Below are 18899 nucleotides of genomic sequence, written 5' to 3'. Positions count from 1 at the left end.
AAATAATAAACCAGAATGGGTGGAAGGGCTGACAATACAAAGCTGTAAAAGCAGGACTATTTCTTTCTGCTGCGACACGACTACATCCAGGCCCTGTTCAATCCCAGTCCCACCGATTCAGACATGTTGGTATGTGGCTGCAGCTCCTGCTAGGCCCCCCTCCGCCACCCCATCGGGCCTTAATTGCTTCACCTTCCTAGGAGTTGGCCCTGCAGAAAGAAGGGTTTAACTCACCCAGAAGTGTGGTACTCAGCAGTGGGTTCACAAGCTGAGGCATCAGGGGATGCAGCCGCCCTGAGGTGCTGGGGGCGCCCTCAGTAGTCGTCGATGTTGCGCTGGTGGAGGTAGGTGCCACAGGAGTGCCAGCCAGGCCAGTCTGGGGCGGAAGAAGCAGCGGAGGGTGAGGGGGGAGCGAAGGGGCAGGGCAAGCCCAGCAGCCGATTTGGGGAGAGCACCTGAAGCCTGTTGCCATGGCTCAGTGCTGCCGCATCCCACCCTCTGCAGAATTTCTGTTCTTTTAAAGCAGCCGTGCTTGCTCCTATCTCTGCAATATGGCAGGTCAGCTGAGCCTTCAAATGTCAATCTCATTCTTCATTATTAATTCCTGGCATTCCATACCACTACAGCATGACCAAGGAATGAGAACCAGACCCAGGGCACTAGGAGCAAAGCGGGCATGCAGCTCCCAGTCCCACATGTATCTTGGAGAGCCCTCTGCTCACTAGCCCCTCACTAGAGAGTAAATGCCTGTCTTCCTGCTTTTGATGCTACACTTCAGTATTACACTTTGGGATGCTATTTTGGTGAGGGCAGAGCTCGGCCTCCCATCCCTTGACGCTGGATGCCCTAGCAACGATTGGCAGGGATTCTGTGGGCAGAGTTGCACTGCACCCCTCTATAGTATTTGAGGGGTATAGAATCACCCCACCTCCACCCACATGGCGGTGGACAAATTATGGAAACTCCTTGAGCCATGGATGTTGTTTATGGGCCTCTGCAAAGTGGCACCATATAAAATAATAAATGTTCCATCATTAGTTTAAAAGAAAGACAGAAAACATTGCTTTTCAGGTATGTGCAAGCCCCTTGCTTCCTGCGGCTGTCATCTCCTCCTCCCACCTGCTTTCAATCTTTGACCACATTGCACAAGGCCCCTTTAAGAGTTTTGAGCCTGGCTGGTATTCACTAAATACAGTTCCTTTCATTCCACCCTCCCTCCTCCCCAGTGCCCTGTGAGAGGAGAAGCTGCACCTGTGCAACTTCTACCTTCCTGTTAAAAGGAACAAGCAGCCCCCGGCAAACCCCACTTACAGTTGTCTTACCTGTGGGGGGCCTGGCCCAGGGTCAGAAGGGCCTAGGCTGGTCGCCAGCAGTGCTGAGTTTAAAGCTAGGACAGCTGGAGGGGTGGAAAGTGCTGGGAAGAGCAGGGGCTGCAGAGTTTCATGGAGGCCGCTGAAGGGCTCCAGCAGGGGCTCCGTGGCGGCTGCCTCCCTCTCCACCTCGCACGTCGCCTCTGGCAGCCCCAGCAGCGATGCCAGGAGTCCACTGGGTTGGTGCAGCAAATCCAGGCTGGGCAGCACCAGAGGGAGCAAGGGCTGCCCCTCGGGGTCCCCTTGCAGGTTCAGGGGGGGCAGTGGCGTCTCCGGGCCCAGCGTCAGCGAGAAGGGGAAGGAGCCCAGTGGGAGCAGCCCGGGAGGTAGAGCATTCCCAAAAGGCAGCGCCTGCTCCTGTGCCAGGAAGGGGAAGGGGTCGGGGCCCGAGGCCACAGGGCAGCCCAGGCCCCCGCCTTCCATTGCACTGGTGGGGACAGGGCTGGCTGCCGGTGGGGCTTTGGGAGTCAGAGGTGAAGCGGAACTGGCACCTAGAAAGGGACAAGAAAGGCACAGACACTGAGGAAGAGCAATGCGGCGCCTCAAGGACTCTCTCTCCAATACACTGTTCCATGCTTGCCCCTTCCCAGAAGGGCTTGTTCAGAAGAGGCCCACGAGAGGCCTGGTTTCCATGTATGCTCAGAAGGTGATCCTGCTGAGCTCAACGGAACTTACTCCTTCGTTAAGCACGGGCAGGACTGCAGCCTTAATAAGCACGTAATTCGCCACCTTCTTTGCAGTTGTGTGGCAGGCAAAATTCAACAGAGGATGCTTATCTCAGCATGGAGCTGTCTGCACCTCTACATTTTTTGCCATGCAATTATTTCAGACTCAAGAGACCTGTGTCCTCCCCACCAACCCATGGAATTATAATAATCCTGCTTCTGAGCCATCAGATAGCCAGTCTGGCAATGAAGTCTTCTGTGACACTGCAGAGCACCTCCCGAGACACCACCATCCAGCCACTCAGTTCTGTTCGGCTCCCCATTGGGGTAAAGGTAAAGGGACCCCTGACCATTAGGTCAAGTCGTGACCGACTCTGGGGTTGCGGCGCTCATCTCGCTTTATTGGCCGAGGGAGCTGGCGTACAGCTTCTGGGTCATGTGGCCAGCATGACTAAGCCACTTCTAAGCCATTTACCTTCCCACCGGAGCGGTACCTATTTATCTACTTGCACTCTGCTGTGCTTTCGAACTGCTAGGTTGGCAGGAGCAGGGACCGAGCAACGGGAGCTCACCCCATCGCGGGGATTTGAACCGCCGACCTTCTGATCAGCAAGTCCTAGGCTCTGTGGTTTAACCCACAGCGCCACCCGCATCTCTGTCCCCATTGGGGTAGCCAGCCTTTAAACTTGTCCCTTAACAGCAGTCTTATCTATATTCATTAGCAAGCAGCAAGGTTCATCTCCCAGCTCAGAAAAGTCCCCCTGCTAATTGGAGTCACCGAGATATAGAGCAGTGATGGGGAATCAGTGGTCTTCCAGATGTTCTTGGACTCCAATTCCCATTAGCCCCAGTCAGAATGATTAATGGTCAGGGATGATGGGAGTTATAGTCCAGCAACATTTGGAGGCCTCCATTTCCTACACCTGGTAGGGTGGATAGGCTAGCTACATCACAGCCAGGAGTTGAACTTAGAAATCAAAACTCTCTATACTCAGAACAGCATTCAGAGCAGCAGCCCCTGCATTAGAGAGCCCCCAGCCCCGTGGAAATGAGGGAGGGAGGCAAGCACCAACATTGGACAGATTTCAGCATGACATGAAAACATTTTCATTTCAAGAATTTCTGGAAGGTTAATTTTACATGGTCACCTTTTGACACGCTACTGATTTATTTATGACGAATATCATTCTGTATTTTATTCTACTGTAAATCACTTAGAGATCTTTGGGTATAGGTGATTCATATAAATATTTTGAACAAAATAAATAGTGTGCTGAGCTTTGCTCTGAGCTGGTCACCATCTCTCAGCCTAACCTGCCTCACAGGGTTATCAGGAAGATGACACGGCATGGCAAGGGCCACCATGTACTTCACTCTGAGCTCCTTGGGGAAAGGGTGGGATAAAAAGTGTAACAAAGAATTTCTACAACTCATAAATTTTTCTGCAGCTGGATGCTGGATTTTCTGCAGCTAAATGCTGATAATTATTTGATGTTCATCTTTTTTAAAGAGCAAAGTAAAGAAGCAGGTGAGGCTGTTATTTTCCTGGTTAGCTGACACCCCTAGACTCTTCCTGGCTCTTCTGCTAGCACTTGCACCATGCTCCACCTACAAGATGATGAACATCAAATAATTCTCAGCCTCCATCATAGCTCAGCTGCAGAAAAATACAAGGCTTTGTTTCTGGCTGGCTTCTACGCCAGGTATAGGATGAAGATGAAGTCGGTGCAGTGGAAGAGAGGAGGGGCAGTTCACTTTGTGTCATGGGAGGGGCCACAGCACAATGGCAGAGAACATATTCCACATGTAGAAAGCCCCAGGCTCAGTCCCTGCCATCTGAAGACTGGGAAAGTGCCGTATCCAGACCCTAAGAGCAATGAAAAATGCTGTCCTCACTAAATTCCGTCTTCTGCACAGCTATTAGACGTGCACAGCTCTCTCTCCTCCTTTGCACCTGGTTACTCTTATTGAAGCTCCTCTTAATACAACATCTGCTGCACAGCTGTGCGGAGGCAGCAATAACCAGTTCCTTGGCTGGACAAGCAAAACTGTTCCGTGAGCCAGAAGGGCTCTGCCTTTATGGAAGCGCTGCTGACGGCTACGGAAAAAGAAAGAAAAGATTGCCCACTGCTAGCATCCAAGGTGTGCAAACCGCCTTCTGCACATTGCTGTGCCTTCTTGGTAGCATCTACCTGTGTGGCTTTTTTTGCCCTAATAGACCAGCCTCCACTGCCATGAACCCTTCTTCTTCTTCTTGATGCTAAATAGCAGACACAAAGGAACCTCTGTCAGAATGTGGTTTGCAGAGTGAGGAAGGCAAGAGGTTAACCGATGTCTCCCCTAGGGTGATGCTGCTGAAAAAATCCCCCCTTCCTTCCAAAGCTACTAAGTGCTCGGGAGGGATTCTCCCTGTGCAGGGAAAGGTTAAAAGGTAAAGGGACCCCTGACCATTAGGTCCAGTCATGACTGACTCTGGGGTTGCGGCACTCATCTCGCTTTACTGGCCGAGGCAGCTGGCGTACAGCTTCCGGGTCATGTGGCCAGCATGACTAAGCCGCTTCTGGCAAACCAGAGTAGCGCACGGAAACGCCGTTTACCTTCCCGCTGGAGTGGTACCTATTTATCTATTTGCACTTTGACGTGCTTTTGAACTGCTAGGTTGGCAGGAGCAGGGACCGAGCAACGGGAGCTCACTCCGTCGCGGGGATTCGAACCGCCAACCTTCTGATCAGCAAGTCCTAGACTCTGTGGCTTAACCCACAGCGCCACCGGCGTCCCTTTTGCAGGGAAGGGTTAGAGTTCCCCAACTCTGTAGACCAGACTGGGGGAAACCCACCTGCTAGTTAGAGCAGTGTGGCAGAATTTGCATTGATGGTTGATGTAAACATGGAGTTTGGGCCAGAGGCATGAGCTCCAGGTGCAAAACGGAAGCATCCTAGCTGACTGGTAGAGCATCTGCTTTGCATGCAGAAGGTCCCAGGTTCAGGGCCTGACATCTCTTGGGAAGGCTGAGAATGTTCCCAGTCTGAAACCCTGGCAGGACACTGGCAGTCATCATGCAGACAGCACTTGGCTAGAGGGAACGGTGATCTGCTTTAGTATAAGGCAGCTTCCCCTGTTCCTAGCAGCACTGGGGAAAGGAGGTAGGCAGAAAGTACAAGTACAGAAATGGGGAATATGTGACACTTTGGATGTTAAGGACTCCCATCAGTCCAGCCAGCGATCAGGAATGATGAGAGACACCTGGGGGGCTGCGGCCCCTGCCCCTCCCCAAAACCTCCCTAATGTGAGGTATAGGAACAGTTTGCAAGCAAGGAAAACCACCATTTCTGGACAATGTTTCCAGAATATTGATTGGAAAGAGTACTAACTTTTTTCTTTTACCAGAGATAAGTACAGGGGCTCAGGCCTACATGGGAGCCCTGTTTTCTGCCATGAAAGACATCCCTGATCCTTTATGATTATGTAAATAGTATCACCAATGTGCTCGTTGCTTCACAGAGTATAAGGGTCCCTGCCCCAGTGATCTTAGTCTAAAATTCAAGAGAGGAGAAGACAAGAAGGGCAATGGAGGTGGGGGGGATTGTGATTCTAATTCTGAATTCTAAATCTGCGAGAGTTTTGGTGCTGAGGGAAAGTCCATGGGTTCCTTTTGCCATCTTTTCATTATTACTTCATAGCTCATATTTATTCCTGCATTGCAGGGGGTTGGAGTAGATGACCACTGGGATCCCTTCCAACTGTACAATTCTATAAGCTATTTCTATGAAGAAGGGGAATGGGGTCAAAGTGAAGCTCAGAAAAATCATTGTGTGAAACCACGATGTGTCTTGCTGCTTGAGACATGCTCTTTAAAAGGCCAAGGATAAAAGGGAATGGGCAGTGCCAAGTAGCCATGGCTGAAGGGGAGAAAATGTGGGTCTGCGTTGGACCAGACCGACAGTACTTGCAAGACTTCTGCTGACATCAGTGGAAGACAACCTTCCTACCTCTCTAGCAGGGAGAAGGGCACTCACACGTCTCCCCGCTTCTTTCTCCAGTGTCTGAAACCACCCTGCTCGCTTAGTTTTTCTTTTGTACTCAAAAGACTGTGCATTCATTATGCAAGCAATACTTCCAGCTGCCTTAGGGAGGTGGCAAGCAGGGCCATGACATTGGTTCTGCTGAGGGACCTGAACACTTTCCATCCCAGCTGGTCATTATAAAGCAGGTGTGGGGAATCTGGGGGCCAGGTTTGAATGCAGTCCTCCTGGTCTCTCTATCTGGCGCTTGGAAGCACACAAGCAGCCCAGCCATATCTCCCCTCCCCAGGCCACCCCCCTCCCTAACCCTGCCAGGAACCCTCCTTGACTGTTTCCCCCTGACTAGAATCTGCCAAGGAACTCTGATAATGCCTCTGGCGTATCTGGGTGGAGGAAAAAGGGGTGTGTGGAGAAATTAGCCTACTGCACAGAGATAAGGTGCACATTAGTTGTTCTGCTCCCCATCTCAATTATGAACTCTCCTATTTAAAAACTGAGGGCTGGCTTTGCTTCCCTGCCCCTTGCTCTTCCTTATTTTAGGTTGTAAGCCTGCAGGAAGGGGCTGCCTTGTTTTCATGGACTGTACATAAACTGCTCTTTGAGCTTTTTCGGCTGAAGAGTCAGGTAAAGATTAAATAAACAGATAAAAGAATACCAGTCCAGATTATGCCCACGTTGTCTCTCCTGGCTAGCGATTGCTCTCCAGGGTCTCAGGCAGAGTGGTCCTCAACATCCCCTGATATCTGCCAGGGAGTTAACCTGGGGCATTCTGCATGCAAACTATGTCCTCTATCCCTGAATTATGGCCCCACCCTAAGTAAAGAGGTAGCAAAATTTTCTAGGCACCGGCTAGAAGCAAACAGCCTTGTGAGCTTTGAGGCAACCCAGTCACCAGACCCAGCTACTGGGCACCTGGATTTTTTGTACCCCCCATGTATAAAAGCTCAGGACCACGGTAACTATGTGGACAGAAGCATGTGGTGTGTCCCCACACAGGTTTGGTTTTTACCCCAAATCTAGCTGGATTAGTGGAAGGGAGTTTAACCTACAGGCCATTTCCCTGATCCAAGTGCGACCTGTGCCGCTTTTCTTGCTGTGGAAAACAGAAATCCAGTATATACACAATGCAAAACAGCTGGTGAGATGAGGGGCTGATTTTGATCAGGAAAACTCTCTGAGAGAAAAGGTTAAGTACCTTTCTGCACCATCGCTGCTCCGATCAGATGCAGAACCACCTGCAACCCCATTAAAGTAAGAACAAAAAACCCCGCCAAGCCTGGTTTGGCCCTGAGAAATAAAAGCTAGCATGATACTAGTTGCTAGATGTTGACTGAGGCAAGGCTTGACCAAGGGGAACATTCTCGCTTGCTGTTCACACACAGCGAGGCTGTAATCCCAATGCACTTATACTGAGGAATAAGCCACATTTGAAATAGCAGGGCTTGCTTCTGAGCAAACCTGAGCTGCCTACCACTACCCTACAACAGCTGCTTAGGGTGGAAAGGCTGCGGCCGAGTAACATAGCTCAACGCAAGTGAGCTAAGCCTGGGCTTCAGCCAGATCGTGCTGAACTACAATTCCCATCCTACTGGCCATGCTGACTGGGGCTGATGGGAGTTGTAGTTCCACAACATCTAGAGGGCCACAGGTTTCCCCATCCTCGGGAAGGAGACATATAGCAGACACCTCACTGCCTCCAGGGGCGAGTTTCCCCCAGTCTTTCCAGCCCTCAGAGGTGGTGTGGCGGGGAAGGAGTTTGCCTCTGTGAAGGGCACCACCCACCGGCAGACGCACGGACCTACCTGGGGTGCCGTGTGATCCGAGCGGGGAGGCAGGCGGTTTTGGCTGTGGGGGGCTCCCTGAGATCTGTTCAGAAGACGCCGAGGCCAGCTGCCCAAAGAGGCTGAGGAGCTGGCTGTTGAAGTCCTGGAAGGAGGGCAAAGGGCTGGGGCTGTCGCCGGCGGGGGTCGGGGGCACCGGCGGGAGGCCAGGGGCGGCCAGTGAGCTCACGGGGGGAGCGAGCAGGCTGAGCAGGGACGAGAGCGGCTGAGCTGGAGCCCCGGAGCTGGGGGGTCCATTCTTGGCCTCCCCTGCCAGCAGCTGGTCCCGAGGCCGGGGGTGTCGTGTCGGCGTCTCCTCCGGGTGGGCGAGCCCCGCCTGCCCCATCGAGTGGGAGTCCTTGAGCAGGCGCAGGACGGTGGGAGAGCGGCGCTGCCGCCTGGGCGCTCGCCCGCCCACCATGGACAGTAGCAAGCGGCTGGGTAAAGTGCTGGCAGCCAGCTCGTCAGAACGCCCCCTGCTGGCCAGCTGGGCCTTGGCGGCTGCACTCAACAAGCTGCTGGCTGGGAAGGAGCCTGGGCCCTGAGGGTGGAGCAGCAGCAAGCTGGGCGGTCCTTTGCCTTCCGGGGCAACTCCTAAGGGCACTGAGGGCAGGTTATTGCTGCTTTGGTTGGTTAAGGCATTGGCTGGGGCCGCTGCATCCAAGCCGGGGGGCCTGGCAGCTGGGCGGTGTCCAGAGAGGCCCTGCTCCGAGGAAGCTGAGGAGTGCCGAGAGCGCTGCGGGGACGGCTCGGCGCTGCCTGCCGGCGATGAAATGGAGGAGAGGGTGGTGGGGGCGGGTGAGCCTGTGTTGCTGGTCTGAGACCCCAGAGGCAGCGGCCGGCTGCTCCAGGCGCCGCCCTCCTGGCTGGACGCCGCCTCATCCGGCGGGGGGAAGAGGAGGCAGCTGGAAGGGTAGGGCCGGGACAGCGTGTCTGGGAGGGCCTTGCTGGGCAGGAAGGGCCCCCCCACAGCACTCAGTTCAGTTGGGAAGGACGGCCGGGTGTTGCCATTGGTGGTGGCAGGCAGGCGGCCTGGGAAGACATCCCCAAAGAGAGTGTTGTGGTGGCGGGGGAAAGTAGAGCTCGGGCTGGACCAGGTGTTGCCATAGCGATCCGAGGGGCACTGCTGGTAGAGTTCAGGGCCCTTCGCCAAGGTGGTGGAGGCTTTGCTGGGAAGCATCTGCTGTGGGCGACTGCTGGGCCCCGGTGTGGTTGGGTGAGGCAGCTGGGTCAAGCTGGACCCTGGAAACAGATAAAAAGCAAACTGCATGGGCCTAAGCAAAGTTAATGTTTCAGGGTTTTTAAAAATATATACTTTGTAAACCACTATATTTGCATTAACTAATGATGATGGCAATGCAAGTGATGAGTCTGATGGTACTGGATGATGTGGAGCAGATACAGAAGACAAAAGTCACCAGAAGCAAAAAAAAATTAATGTTTAAGATAAATCTGATGTCAAATACATTTGGGACGTTCCTAATTCTTCCTTGGGGACGTTGTTCAATGGTTATACTGGTATTGCCCAAATCTGTGATGTCTGAAGCACAATTTTTCTCACTGTTGAGGTACATGTGACTTCATATTACTTGTAGTGTGAAAGGATAAAAGTTATATCCCACTTTAGGAGTATCCACAGTGTTACTTGTTTTTCTTTTCATTTTTCTTTTACTTTACATAATCTCAATAACCGAACAACAATAAACATAACATAAAAAAACATAGGATACAAACAATTAGAGGGCCATTCCCCTTGTGTCTCTATAGGGTCATTCACACATTACACTGAAGATTTGTACAGGGTGTTTGGATACATGTGCAAGTGCTTGTGTGAAAAGAGTGTACACTTGCTGATTTGTACAGCTCAGCTGCTGTCGACACAGGTATACAAACTGCACACTCACAGAATATTACACGCAAATAACTTTATAAGCGTACAGATCAAACATTTGTGTACACAGGTTGAATTTGATGTGTGAGCACCCATCTAAGCAGGACTCCTAAATGGAAGACAGCCCAGAGCAAATGACTCACACTGGGGTTGAACAGGCTGGCTGGCTAAGCCAGTTCCCAGTCCCTAGCGCTGGCCAGGTTTGCAGTGCTACCAAAAAGAACAGTGAAGGAATATGGCCCCGTGCAGGAGACCACAGTTACCTGGCCCCAGGTGTGGCAGGCTCAGGGGTCCATGGCTCTCCATGCTGCGGCACAGCGTGGCCATAGCCACAATTTTCCGCCGGTGGTTGCACAGCTTGGTCATGTCCTCGTCGCCCTTGCTTCCTTCACTGCCTGTCACCATTGCTGCTGGGTCGAAGTTGAAAACCTAACCATGAGGGGGTGGGAAGAAAATAACTTAAAAACAGGAGGGCACCTGACCAGTCCAGGGGAACGAGGTGAACGAGGTGATAAAAAGAGACTGCAGTGCGAGTCAGGCCATTTCTTGTGGTCCAAGTTAGAGTCAGTGTGGTGCAATGGTTAGAGTACTGGACTAAAACCTGGGAGAGCGGGGTTCAAACCCCCTCAGCCAGGAAGCTCACTGAGTGACCCTGGGCCAGTCACTGCCTCTCTGCCTCACCTACCTCACAGGATTGTTGTCAGTGCTATTTTTCTAGAAAAAGAGGTGCCAGAACTTGCCATAAACGCCTCTCTCATTCTTTTAGAATGGAAATAGTGCCCACCTGAGAGGTGCTGGAACCCACCTTAAGAGGCCCAGAATGGCTTAATGGTCAGGAATGATGGTGATTGTGGTCAATCGGTGCCTGGAGAGCCAAAGGTGCCCACACCCTGTTTTAAACCCACCCTTCCTCCAAGGAACTCACAGAGGAGCATATATGGTTCTGCCCTCTGCACTACAACCCAGGGGTGGGGAGTTAGGCTGAAATTTTGAATGACCCAAGGATACCCAGTGAGCTTTGTGGTTGAGCAGGGATCTGAATCCTGCTTTCTCCAATCCTGCTTTCTCCAATCCTGCTTTCTCCAATCCTGCTTTCTCCAGCACACTAATGATGACTGTTACCTTACTGACCCCATAATGCAAACTTGCGCTGATTCTTTCACTAATTCTTCTTCACATACAGTCATCCTTAAAGCAAGAAACTAGAATGGAGGGTCATCCCAATGGGTGGAAAGCAGCTGACCTTCAGAGCAAAACAGGCGCCCACAAAGCTCCACCAGCGGAGACTGAATCCTGAATCCTGAAACCTGAATAAACTGTGCAAATCGAATCAATCTGCATACGGTTTGCACAATTAACTCGTCTGTGTTTTTTCCCCCCAATAGATTTTTATTGAGGTTTTAAAGGTTACAAAAAGAAAAAATAAAGAACATATTTAAACAGAAAAAAGAAAATAAAAATACAGAACAATACAAAAACAAAGGGAAAAAAAACAGAAAAAAGATGCAGATAATTAAAGAAAAAAAAACCAAATCAATCCTTTACATAACTTTCTTTCCTTTGCTTATTTCCTTGACCTCCTCACACCTCCCTTTTTTGTATTCTAATTCAATTAGACATTTCAGCAAATCCTTTCCATCTTTATTTCTATCCTGATGGTTTATCTTAATATAATATAATTTTACATTCTGTTCTTTCACCAATTAATAATCCATTTTTACTTAATCCTTTATATCATTTCTGCTAAAACCAAATTACTTCCACAATTATTTCGTCTGTTAGCCCTGGGGCAGGGGGACAAGCAAAGAGCCACGGAGAACACATAAGCAATGCCACTCCTCCCAACCCTCTGACGTCTTAGTCATCTCCCCTCTGCCTTCTTTCTCCAAACACCATTCACATGTTTTCAAACGTGTCTTTGCATCAAAAAGGACTAGTACCTTGTTCTTTAAAAAAACGAAAGCTGAGATTCTTAGGATGCCAAAGGCAGGCTGATTTCCCCATGTGTGTGGTGTGCTTGCTCACAAGGGGAATACGAACAGCTCTGGTTACAACTGGTTACAACCCATGCAGCAGGTGGCTCTGTTCAGCCACAAAGGAGAAGAAACAATGGACTATTGGGTCGTCTAGCTCAGTACTATCTACACTGGCTGTGGTTCTCCAGGGTGTCAAACAGAAGTCTCTCGGTTCAGCCCTGAGGATGCCAGGGATTGAACTTGGAGCCTTCTGCCTGAAAGGCAGGTGCTCTACCTACTGAGCTACGGCCCTTTCCCTTCCTGCAAAGGCAACTTCCCTTGAAATGAACAGCAGCAGCACATGTGCCTGGTGTGTCCTAGCATGCTCTGACCACACAGAGTGAATGTGAGCAAAAGGCCTGACTTGGGACTCTGTGTGAAGCACCCTGGAGCATCCCTATCCCCCCCCCCCCCCAGAATCCTCTGCAACATGCAGAGGTTCTTTGGCAAATGACAGCTGACTCGGAACAGGTTTCCCTGAGGTGGAGAGCTGGAAAGCCCCTGCACTGTGAAGAGCTAGGAATGTGCTGTTGGCAGAAGGGAGCCCTGGATGCACTGCCAGCTTCTGCTGCTGCTGAATGACAAGATCTGACCCCAACCAAGCCACACACACACTTTCTGTTCCTTTCCAAAATAGCTACTGGTGCTTAGTGTGGTGAACATGTCCCCGCTCACGGATCTAGCATGCTGCTCTTCAAATTAAAGGGCAGAATTTGGCAGATCTGTAGAGGGTCAGACCTTTTTCTAGCCTGAGGATCACAGAGCTGGAATGCCCAAGCCAAACAGGGCAGCACCCACCTCTACAGCAGAAAACTCTCTGTTGTATGTACTCTCTGCAAGCTGTATTCTGCAGCCTTGAGCTATTGTGCAGATTAAGCCAATTTGCCTTTTTTCTCGTTTTGCCTCCTTTAGTCTTCCCATAGGGAGCAGCAAGGAATTGCAGGGCACTGGAGCCCCATCCTTAGACCAGTAGAAATATTATCCCACAGACCCCCTTCTCCCGGTTTCTGAGAATCAATCAGGCACTGCTCTCATAAGTTTAAGTGTGCCTTTGCAACAACAAAGGCTAGAAACTTTCTTTAAAAAGGCTGGGAATCTTTAGGAAAGTGAATGCCACATCCAGCAATTCTTTTCAGCACTTGTAAACACTCCCCATATTTAATTCCCTGTAATCTACCTCCACTGTCAGAGGCAGGATGCTGGGAATAGCAAGTGGGAAGAGGGCTGTTGCACTCAGGTCCTGCTTGTGAGCTTCTTACAGGCTTATGGTTGGCCACTGCGAGGATGTTGCACTAGATGGGCTGGTTTTCTGTATCCAGTTTCTAGGGCTAAATTACAAAGCTGCGGAATGAGCTGCCACAAAGAGGTGCCTCTCCAGCCCACGTCTCTGGCCCAAATGGGCACTCTGCAGAAAGCAAGAACAGTAATGGTGGGAGTGCTGGGCTGGTGGCCCTGCGCAAGTCTAGGGTTCCCAGCAAATGACCAGCTCTCCCGTTTTCTGGAATGAGGCCTGGCCACTAGCAGAAGAAGGGCCATGGCTCAGTGGTGCAACAGGTGCTTTGCATGCAAAAGGTCTGAGGTTCAGGCCTTGTCATCCCCGGGTCAAATTGGCAACGTTCCCTTCTCTGAAAGCGCTGGAGAGCCCCTGCCAATTGGTGCAGAGGACACTGAGCTAGATTGGGTCCATGGGCTGACTTGGTGTAACACAGGCTTCCTCAACCTCGGCCCTCCAGGTGTTTTTGGCCTACAACTCCCATGATCCCTAGCTAGCAGGACCAGTGGTTAGGGATGATGGGAATTGTAGTCTCAAAACATCTGGAGGGCCGAGGTTGAGGAAGCCTGGTGTAACACATTCTCCAAAATTCCTACTGTCAACCTTTGTTCTCCTTTTGTTATTCTCAGTACTTGGGCAAAGGTTGAAAACCTCCAGGCCAGAGTCCACTGCTGGTGGCAAGCACAGTTTTGGTTCTCTCTCCCAAGTTCTGTACCTTATGCATGTTGAGGGGACACTCCAGGCCACACTTGCATGTGCCGTCCGCCAGCAAGTATGCACGAGTCTGCTCCAACGAAGCCAGGCTTGTGCCACTGGGACTATGGAGGGTGGGAAGAAAGAAAGAAAGAAAGAAAGAAAGAAAGAAAGAAAGAAAGAAGTGTCAGGGGACTAGTACACCAGGGGGACGAACAAGAAGCTCACCATCGGCATCCATCTGTCTCCGGAGACAACGGAGTGCACCTCCGAGGGTGAAGTCAAAGTGTTGCGTTAGCAGCACCAAAGGGTGCAAGTCTGGACGCTGTGTATGGGGCTCCTGGGCTGCCCAGACGATAAGACCCCCCTCTCAGCCTCACTGATGTGGTCCAAAGGAAAGCAGAGCAATACATTTGGCACCAGCTTGGCTGCAGGAGTTGCAGGAAGGAGGCGTACAAAGTGCTATCCAACTGCCTTAGGGACTCCACTCTGGATTTGTGTAGGGTTTACTCCTTAGCCCTTTCTTCTCCTGAAGATCTCCCACAAGGCAGAGGAGGTTTAGGATCAGAGTTTCCCTTCTCCTAGATGGGCTGCCTTCCCAGGTGGATGAGCCCCATCTGCCCCATCACCAGATATAATGCCAGGCTTACCTGATATAGCGCACTCCACCCTCTTCCACCATGCGCTGCCAGCCCACGGGCACAGGTGTGACTGCCAGGCGCCCACCTCGATCCACAACAGAGCAATCATCGCCGCCATTCATTGTGCTCCCTCAGCACTTGGGCACCTGAAAAAAACCCAGAGGATCACCAAGATGGCAGGCACAACCACCTTGCCTGGAGAGGGGTGGGGAAGGAAGGAGGGAGGGAGGGAGGGCATGTAACCCAGTTGCAAACTTCTCAGGCCAACCCTAAGCTGGGAATGGTGCAGCCTAGTTGAACAGGCCACGAATGGCAAGACCTGATAGTATGGAGCTTACTTTGGTCTAGGGACTTTAGCTGCCTCTGGAGAACGGTCACCCACCTAGAAAATGTGGCATCAGTTTTTGCGTAATCACCTCCAAGCCTCCCAACACACACACACACCCCTACCCCCCTGGTGGACATTTTGGAAAAACAAAAACAGATAGACACTGATTCTTTGCTAGCTTGAAAAGCTCTAGAAAAGAACCAAGTTACGCCATCAGCAGAAACACGAGCAGAGTGCTTGCAGGACTGTACCACTACAGTTTGCATGTGGAGGAATCACTGTACAGAGGGTTTGGAGGGCATTTTTTGCTTCGTTTTTAAACATAGGGGAGCATTAAGAAACCCTTGACTTCCCCTACTACCACTTGCCATCTGAAGTGATACAGTCCCACAGGGACTCTGCTACATGATTCTTTTCAACACAGAGATCAGCCTTTAGAATGAGGAAAGGAGGTGCCTTGCAGACGGGGATCACTGCGCAGCAACAGGACAGAGGAGACAAACTGGCAAGTGGTGGGGGGGAGGAGGGGGCAGAAGAGGGAGGAGAGCACAGTGGGTAGGACAAATAGTGATATAGCAAGGTGGCTTCATGTTAGAAGACAGGCTTCAGCATGATGTGGGAGGCTCAGGACTGTGATAGCAGGGTGTGTGAGGTGAATCAGGGAGTCAGGCGCTGCATTCCCCAAGCCCCCACTGTCTGCCTGTTTCCTCTGCCCCCTCCCAACACTCCCTGGGCAGCTCTGACCTACTAAACTCCACCAGGAAGGAGCCGTGAAACGGCAAACAGCTGGCTGATCCTTTAATCCCAGATCTGCTCTGCCGATGGCTCCTACCTGCTCATGGCTGCAAACCTCACGGCAGGCGGCGTTAAGAGTGGGCACGATCCCTTCAGGCACTCATAGCCCAGCACTCTCTCTTCTGGGGTCGGGGTGGCGTCCAGTGCAGCGAGCTCACACCCACTCTGCGGCCACACTAGCCTACACCTGGAATGGAAGGAAGACATTGTTATGCCATCACTAAGGGGGGGGGGAGAGGGAGAGAGAAGATTCCCCACAGCCTTCCCCACAACAGGGACCGTGTGGGCCAAAGGTATTTGCTAAAGACAAAGACAATGCTCAAGACCTGCCTATTTCACTAGGGCCCTTATCAGGTCAGCAAAACCCCTCGTTAAGCTCAGAGTTGAGGCACACTTAATTATTTTGTGCTGCAGAAGGTAGTCAAGCAAAGACTTCACCTGTAAAACATAACGCACCCGATCACATCCTGGTCAACTCATTGCTAATCATCCTGGAGTTAAGACAACAACAGCCCACCCACCCCTGGTTTTGAAATCCCAGTTGCTACGGTGGATTAGGATTTCAACTTCACCCACCTTGTAAAGAATGGGAGAATGCGGACACCCTCTTCCCACTCTGACTGCAAGTACAAGAGACTGGTTGAAAGGGTATAAAGGGAAGGGAAGCTATGTAAAACCCTGGAGAACCCATGTGGAGATCCATCTTTGTCCACCTGACATCCATCCCTCTCTCCAGGCAAAAGCCTTGGTCTACACATTCAGCAGAATGAGATAATAACGTCCCCCAATATAAACATGTCTTTGCAAGTTAAAAGTTGGCACATTTAGCCCAGCTGCCGTGCTAGCTTTCTGCTTGCAGGGAGCTGTTTATGGAGGGGACCATTCATAAATGTCATCTGCCACCTCAGAGCTTCCCCCACCTTATTCTACGGCACCAGGTCAACATTTCCAGAGAGGGGGTAACTAAAAGGCAGGAGTTGTGCCTACTGATCTGGAAGACTACCTTTACTACACTGGTGAGCCAACTTTTTCAACACAAGGGCCACATTCCTTCACGAGCAACCTTCCAGGGGCTGCTTGTCAGTGGCAGGTGGGGGCAGAGGCAAAAAGTGAGTGGAGCCAGAAGCAAACATGGGCAGAGCAATCAATGCAATTCTTACTTTTGTGCCGCAAACTGCATTCCAGAAAAACTCCAAAGTTTTCTATGCACCAGGGATAGGGATGCTGTGGCTCTCCAGATGTTGCTGGACTTCAACTCCCATCAGCCCCACCCAACATGGCCAATGGTCATGGATACATACAATGGTTGGGGTACAGCATCATCTTGAGGGCGCCAGGTTCCCCATTCCTGTTGTAGCACATCCACACAGAGGCATCTCTCCATCTTCCATCCAGGCAAACATTATCACAGCTAAGATACCTTCCAGCCTAGCGAAAGTACTGAAGGAGGGCATGGAGGTACACTGGCGAGGGGCATGGCTTGGGAGAGTCCTGAGGACCAGGAGTGTCCTATTTGGTCTCCAGGTTGGAGGTTCCCCATGCTCAGTCAAATTATGCACAAAGTTAAGCTATAGACTTAGTCCCACCTTGTGGGACTGAAAAGGTGTTGTGATGGCCATCAAGTTGGAGGGCTTTTAAAAGAGGAGCAAACAAAATCATGGAAGAGACTATCACCAGCTATTCGCCATGCTAGCTAGGTTCTTGCTCCACCATCGGAGGCAGACTGCCTCTGAATACCAACAGAGCTGATCCTATGTTTTTATCCCTGCTGTGCTGCAGGATATTCTGCAATGTAGCAGAAAATTACCAGGTGAATAATAATAATAATAATCTATTATTTATACCCCACCCATCTGGCCGGGTTTCCCCAGACACTCTGGGCGGCTTCCAACAAAATATTAAAATACAATAGTCCGTCAAACATTAAAAGCTTCCCTAAACAGGGCTGCCTTCAGATGTCTTCTAAAAGTCTGGAAGTTGTTTTTCTCTTTGACATCTGGTGGGAGGGCGTTCCACAGGGCGGGCGCCACCACCGAGAAGGCCCTCTGCTTGGTTCCCTGTAACTTGGCTTCTCGCAGCGCGGGAACCGCCAGAAGGCCCTCGGAGCTGGACCTCAGTGTCCAGGCAGAACGATGGGGATGGAGATGCTCCTTCAGGTGAAGCTTTAGCCCATACTGCAGCCTCACACCAAGAAGCTTCAGCTGTTGATTTTCAACTCTCAGTAAAGGAAAAGAGTGGCTACCTGAATGGGTGCTAAAGTCCGCAATGGGATAAGTTTTTCTGCAGAGATGCACAGATGTCATACGGCTGGTGTTCACGTACAAAAGGTCAGAGAGCGTAAGAGGACAGCAGCCTTACAAGTCAGTTCAAAACAGTTAGTGCCCCACAAAATGCCTGCAGGTTACTAGCCCATCTGCTCACACAAACTTGTACTACAGTTTACAGACTATCTTCACCCGCTTTCATAAAGCTTCTCTGACTGGTTCCCTGGAGGCAATTCTTACACACCCCAGACAGTCAGGAAAATTGTTATTTTGAAACTGGGAAATCTAAGCCCATTAAGACAGCTCTGGATTAGAGAGTAGGCTGTACAACAGGTCAAATACCACCTCAGAGCAGTCTTAAAACCCTAATGGCAAATAGAAATCAACATTAGGGTTGCCAACAGGAAAACCAACAACAGCATTGCCTGTTTTAGTGCCTTTAAAAGCTGCTTGATATGTAGAAATCAGAAGAAAGAGCAGAGCAACCATGGATCAGTTTAAAAGCTGACAACCATAGTCACCTCGAACAGCTCCATCTGAACATGTCAAACTCAGAAATCCAGGAAAAACATACCAGAAAGGGTTAATAATAGAGGCAGTAGCATGCCAACAACTGGCTCCATCTCCTGCCACTCATTGGTAGAGCCAGATGTGGGTGGGGTTAAGCCACTATAAAAATTAAGCCTTCTGCCTCAAGCCAACTAGTTATGGGAAGGCTAGTGGAGGAGAGAAGGGAGAATGCTAGCTAGCCCAACTGAGGAATCATCCTAGAAAGTTGAAACAGTAGGAGAGGTGAAACATTTCTCCCTTTCAGAGAGTTGTATGGTATTTACCTTGCAACTTCTGAGAAAGCAGGGAGTGAATTTTTATCTCAAAAACACCAAAGAGGGAAAGAGGGAAAACTGGAATGATAGCAAAACACCCTCCTTCTTTAATTAAGCAGGATTTGTCTTTCGAGACGGACAGATGCCAACAGTATTTGTAGCTGCCATTGAGACTAGGTGCAGCATAGAGGGAAACCTGCATTCTGCACCCAGGAAATCTCGCTGTGGGAGGAACTGTTGGGAAGAAACAGCCAGATCCTCAAATGACAGTGCACTGGAAAATGCTTAGACTCTCTTG

The 18899-nt window shown here is 50.7% G+C and overlaps 1 protein-coding gene across 1 annotated transcript in view; it reads right to left on the bottom strand.

Moving 5' to 3' along the window:
* MBD6 (methyl-CpG binding domain protein 6) overlaps positions 1–18899 on the bottom strand; it is a 28469-nt gene that overhangs the window by 7761 nt on the left and 1809 nt on the right. Inside the window, exons 2-8 of the mRNA XM_079967085.1 lie at positions 15551–15700; positions 14400–14536; positions 13772–13874; positions 10032–10197; positions 7860–9119; positions 1323–1861; positions 235–376 (exon numbers count right to left, since the gene is read on the bottom strand). Of these exons, the coding sequence (XP_079823211.1) occupies positions 235–376; positions 1323–1861; positions 7860–9119; positions 10032–10197; positions 13772–13874; positions 14400–14512 (2323 nt within the window). The 5' untranslated portion in view covers positions 14513–14536; positions 15551–15700. The remainder of the gene's footprint in view (positions 1–234; positions 377–1322; positions 1862–7859; positions 9120–10031; positions 10198–13771; positions 13875–14399; positions 14537–15550; positions 15701–18899) is intronic.

This window comes from Podarcis cretensis (genome assembly GCF_951804945.1).
Source record: "Podarcis cretensis genome assembly, chromosome: 2".
Taxonomy (NCBI): Eukaryota; Metazoa; Chordata; class Lepidosauria; order Squamata; family Lacertidae; genus Podarcis; species Podarcis cretensis.
The sequence above is the reverse complement of the archived record's forward strand: the minus strand, read 5'-3'. Positions and strand labels throughout refer to the sequence as shown.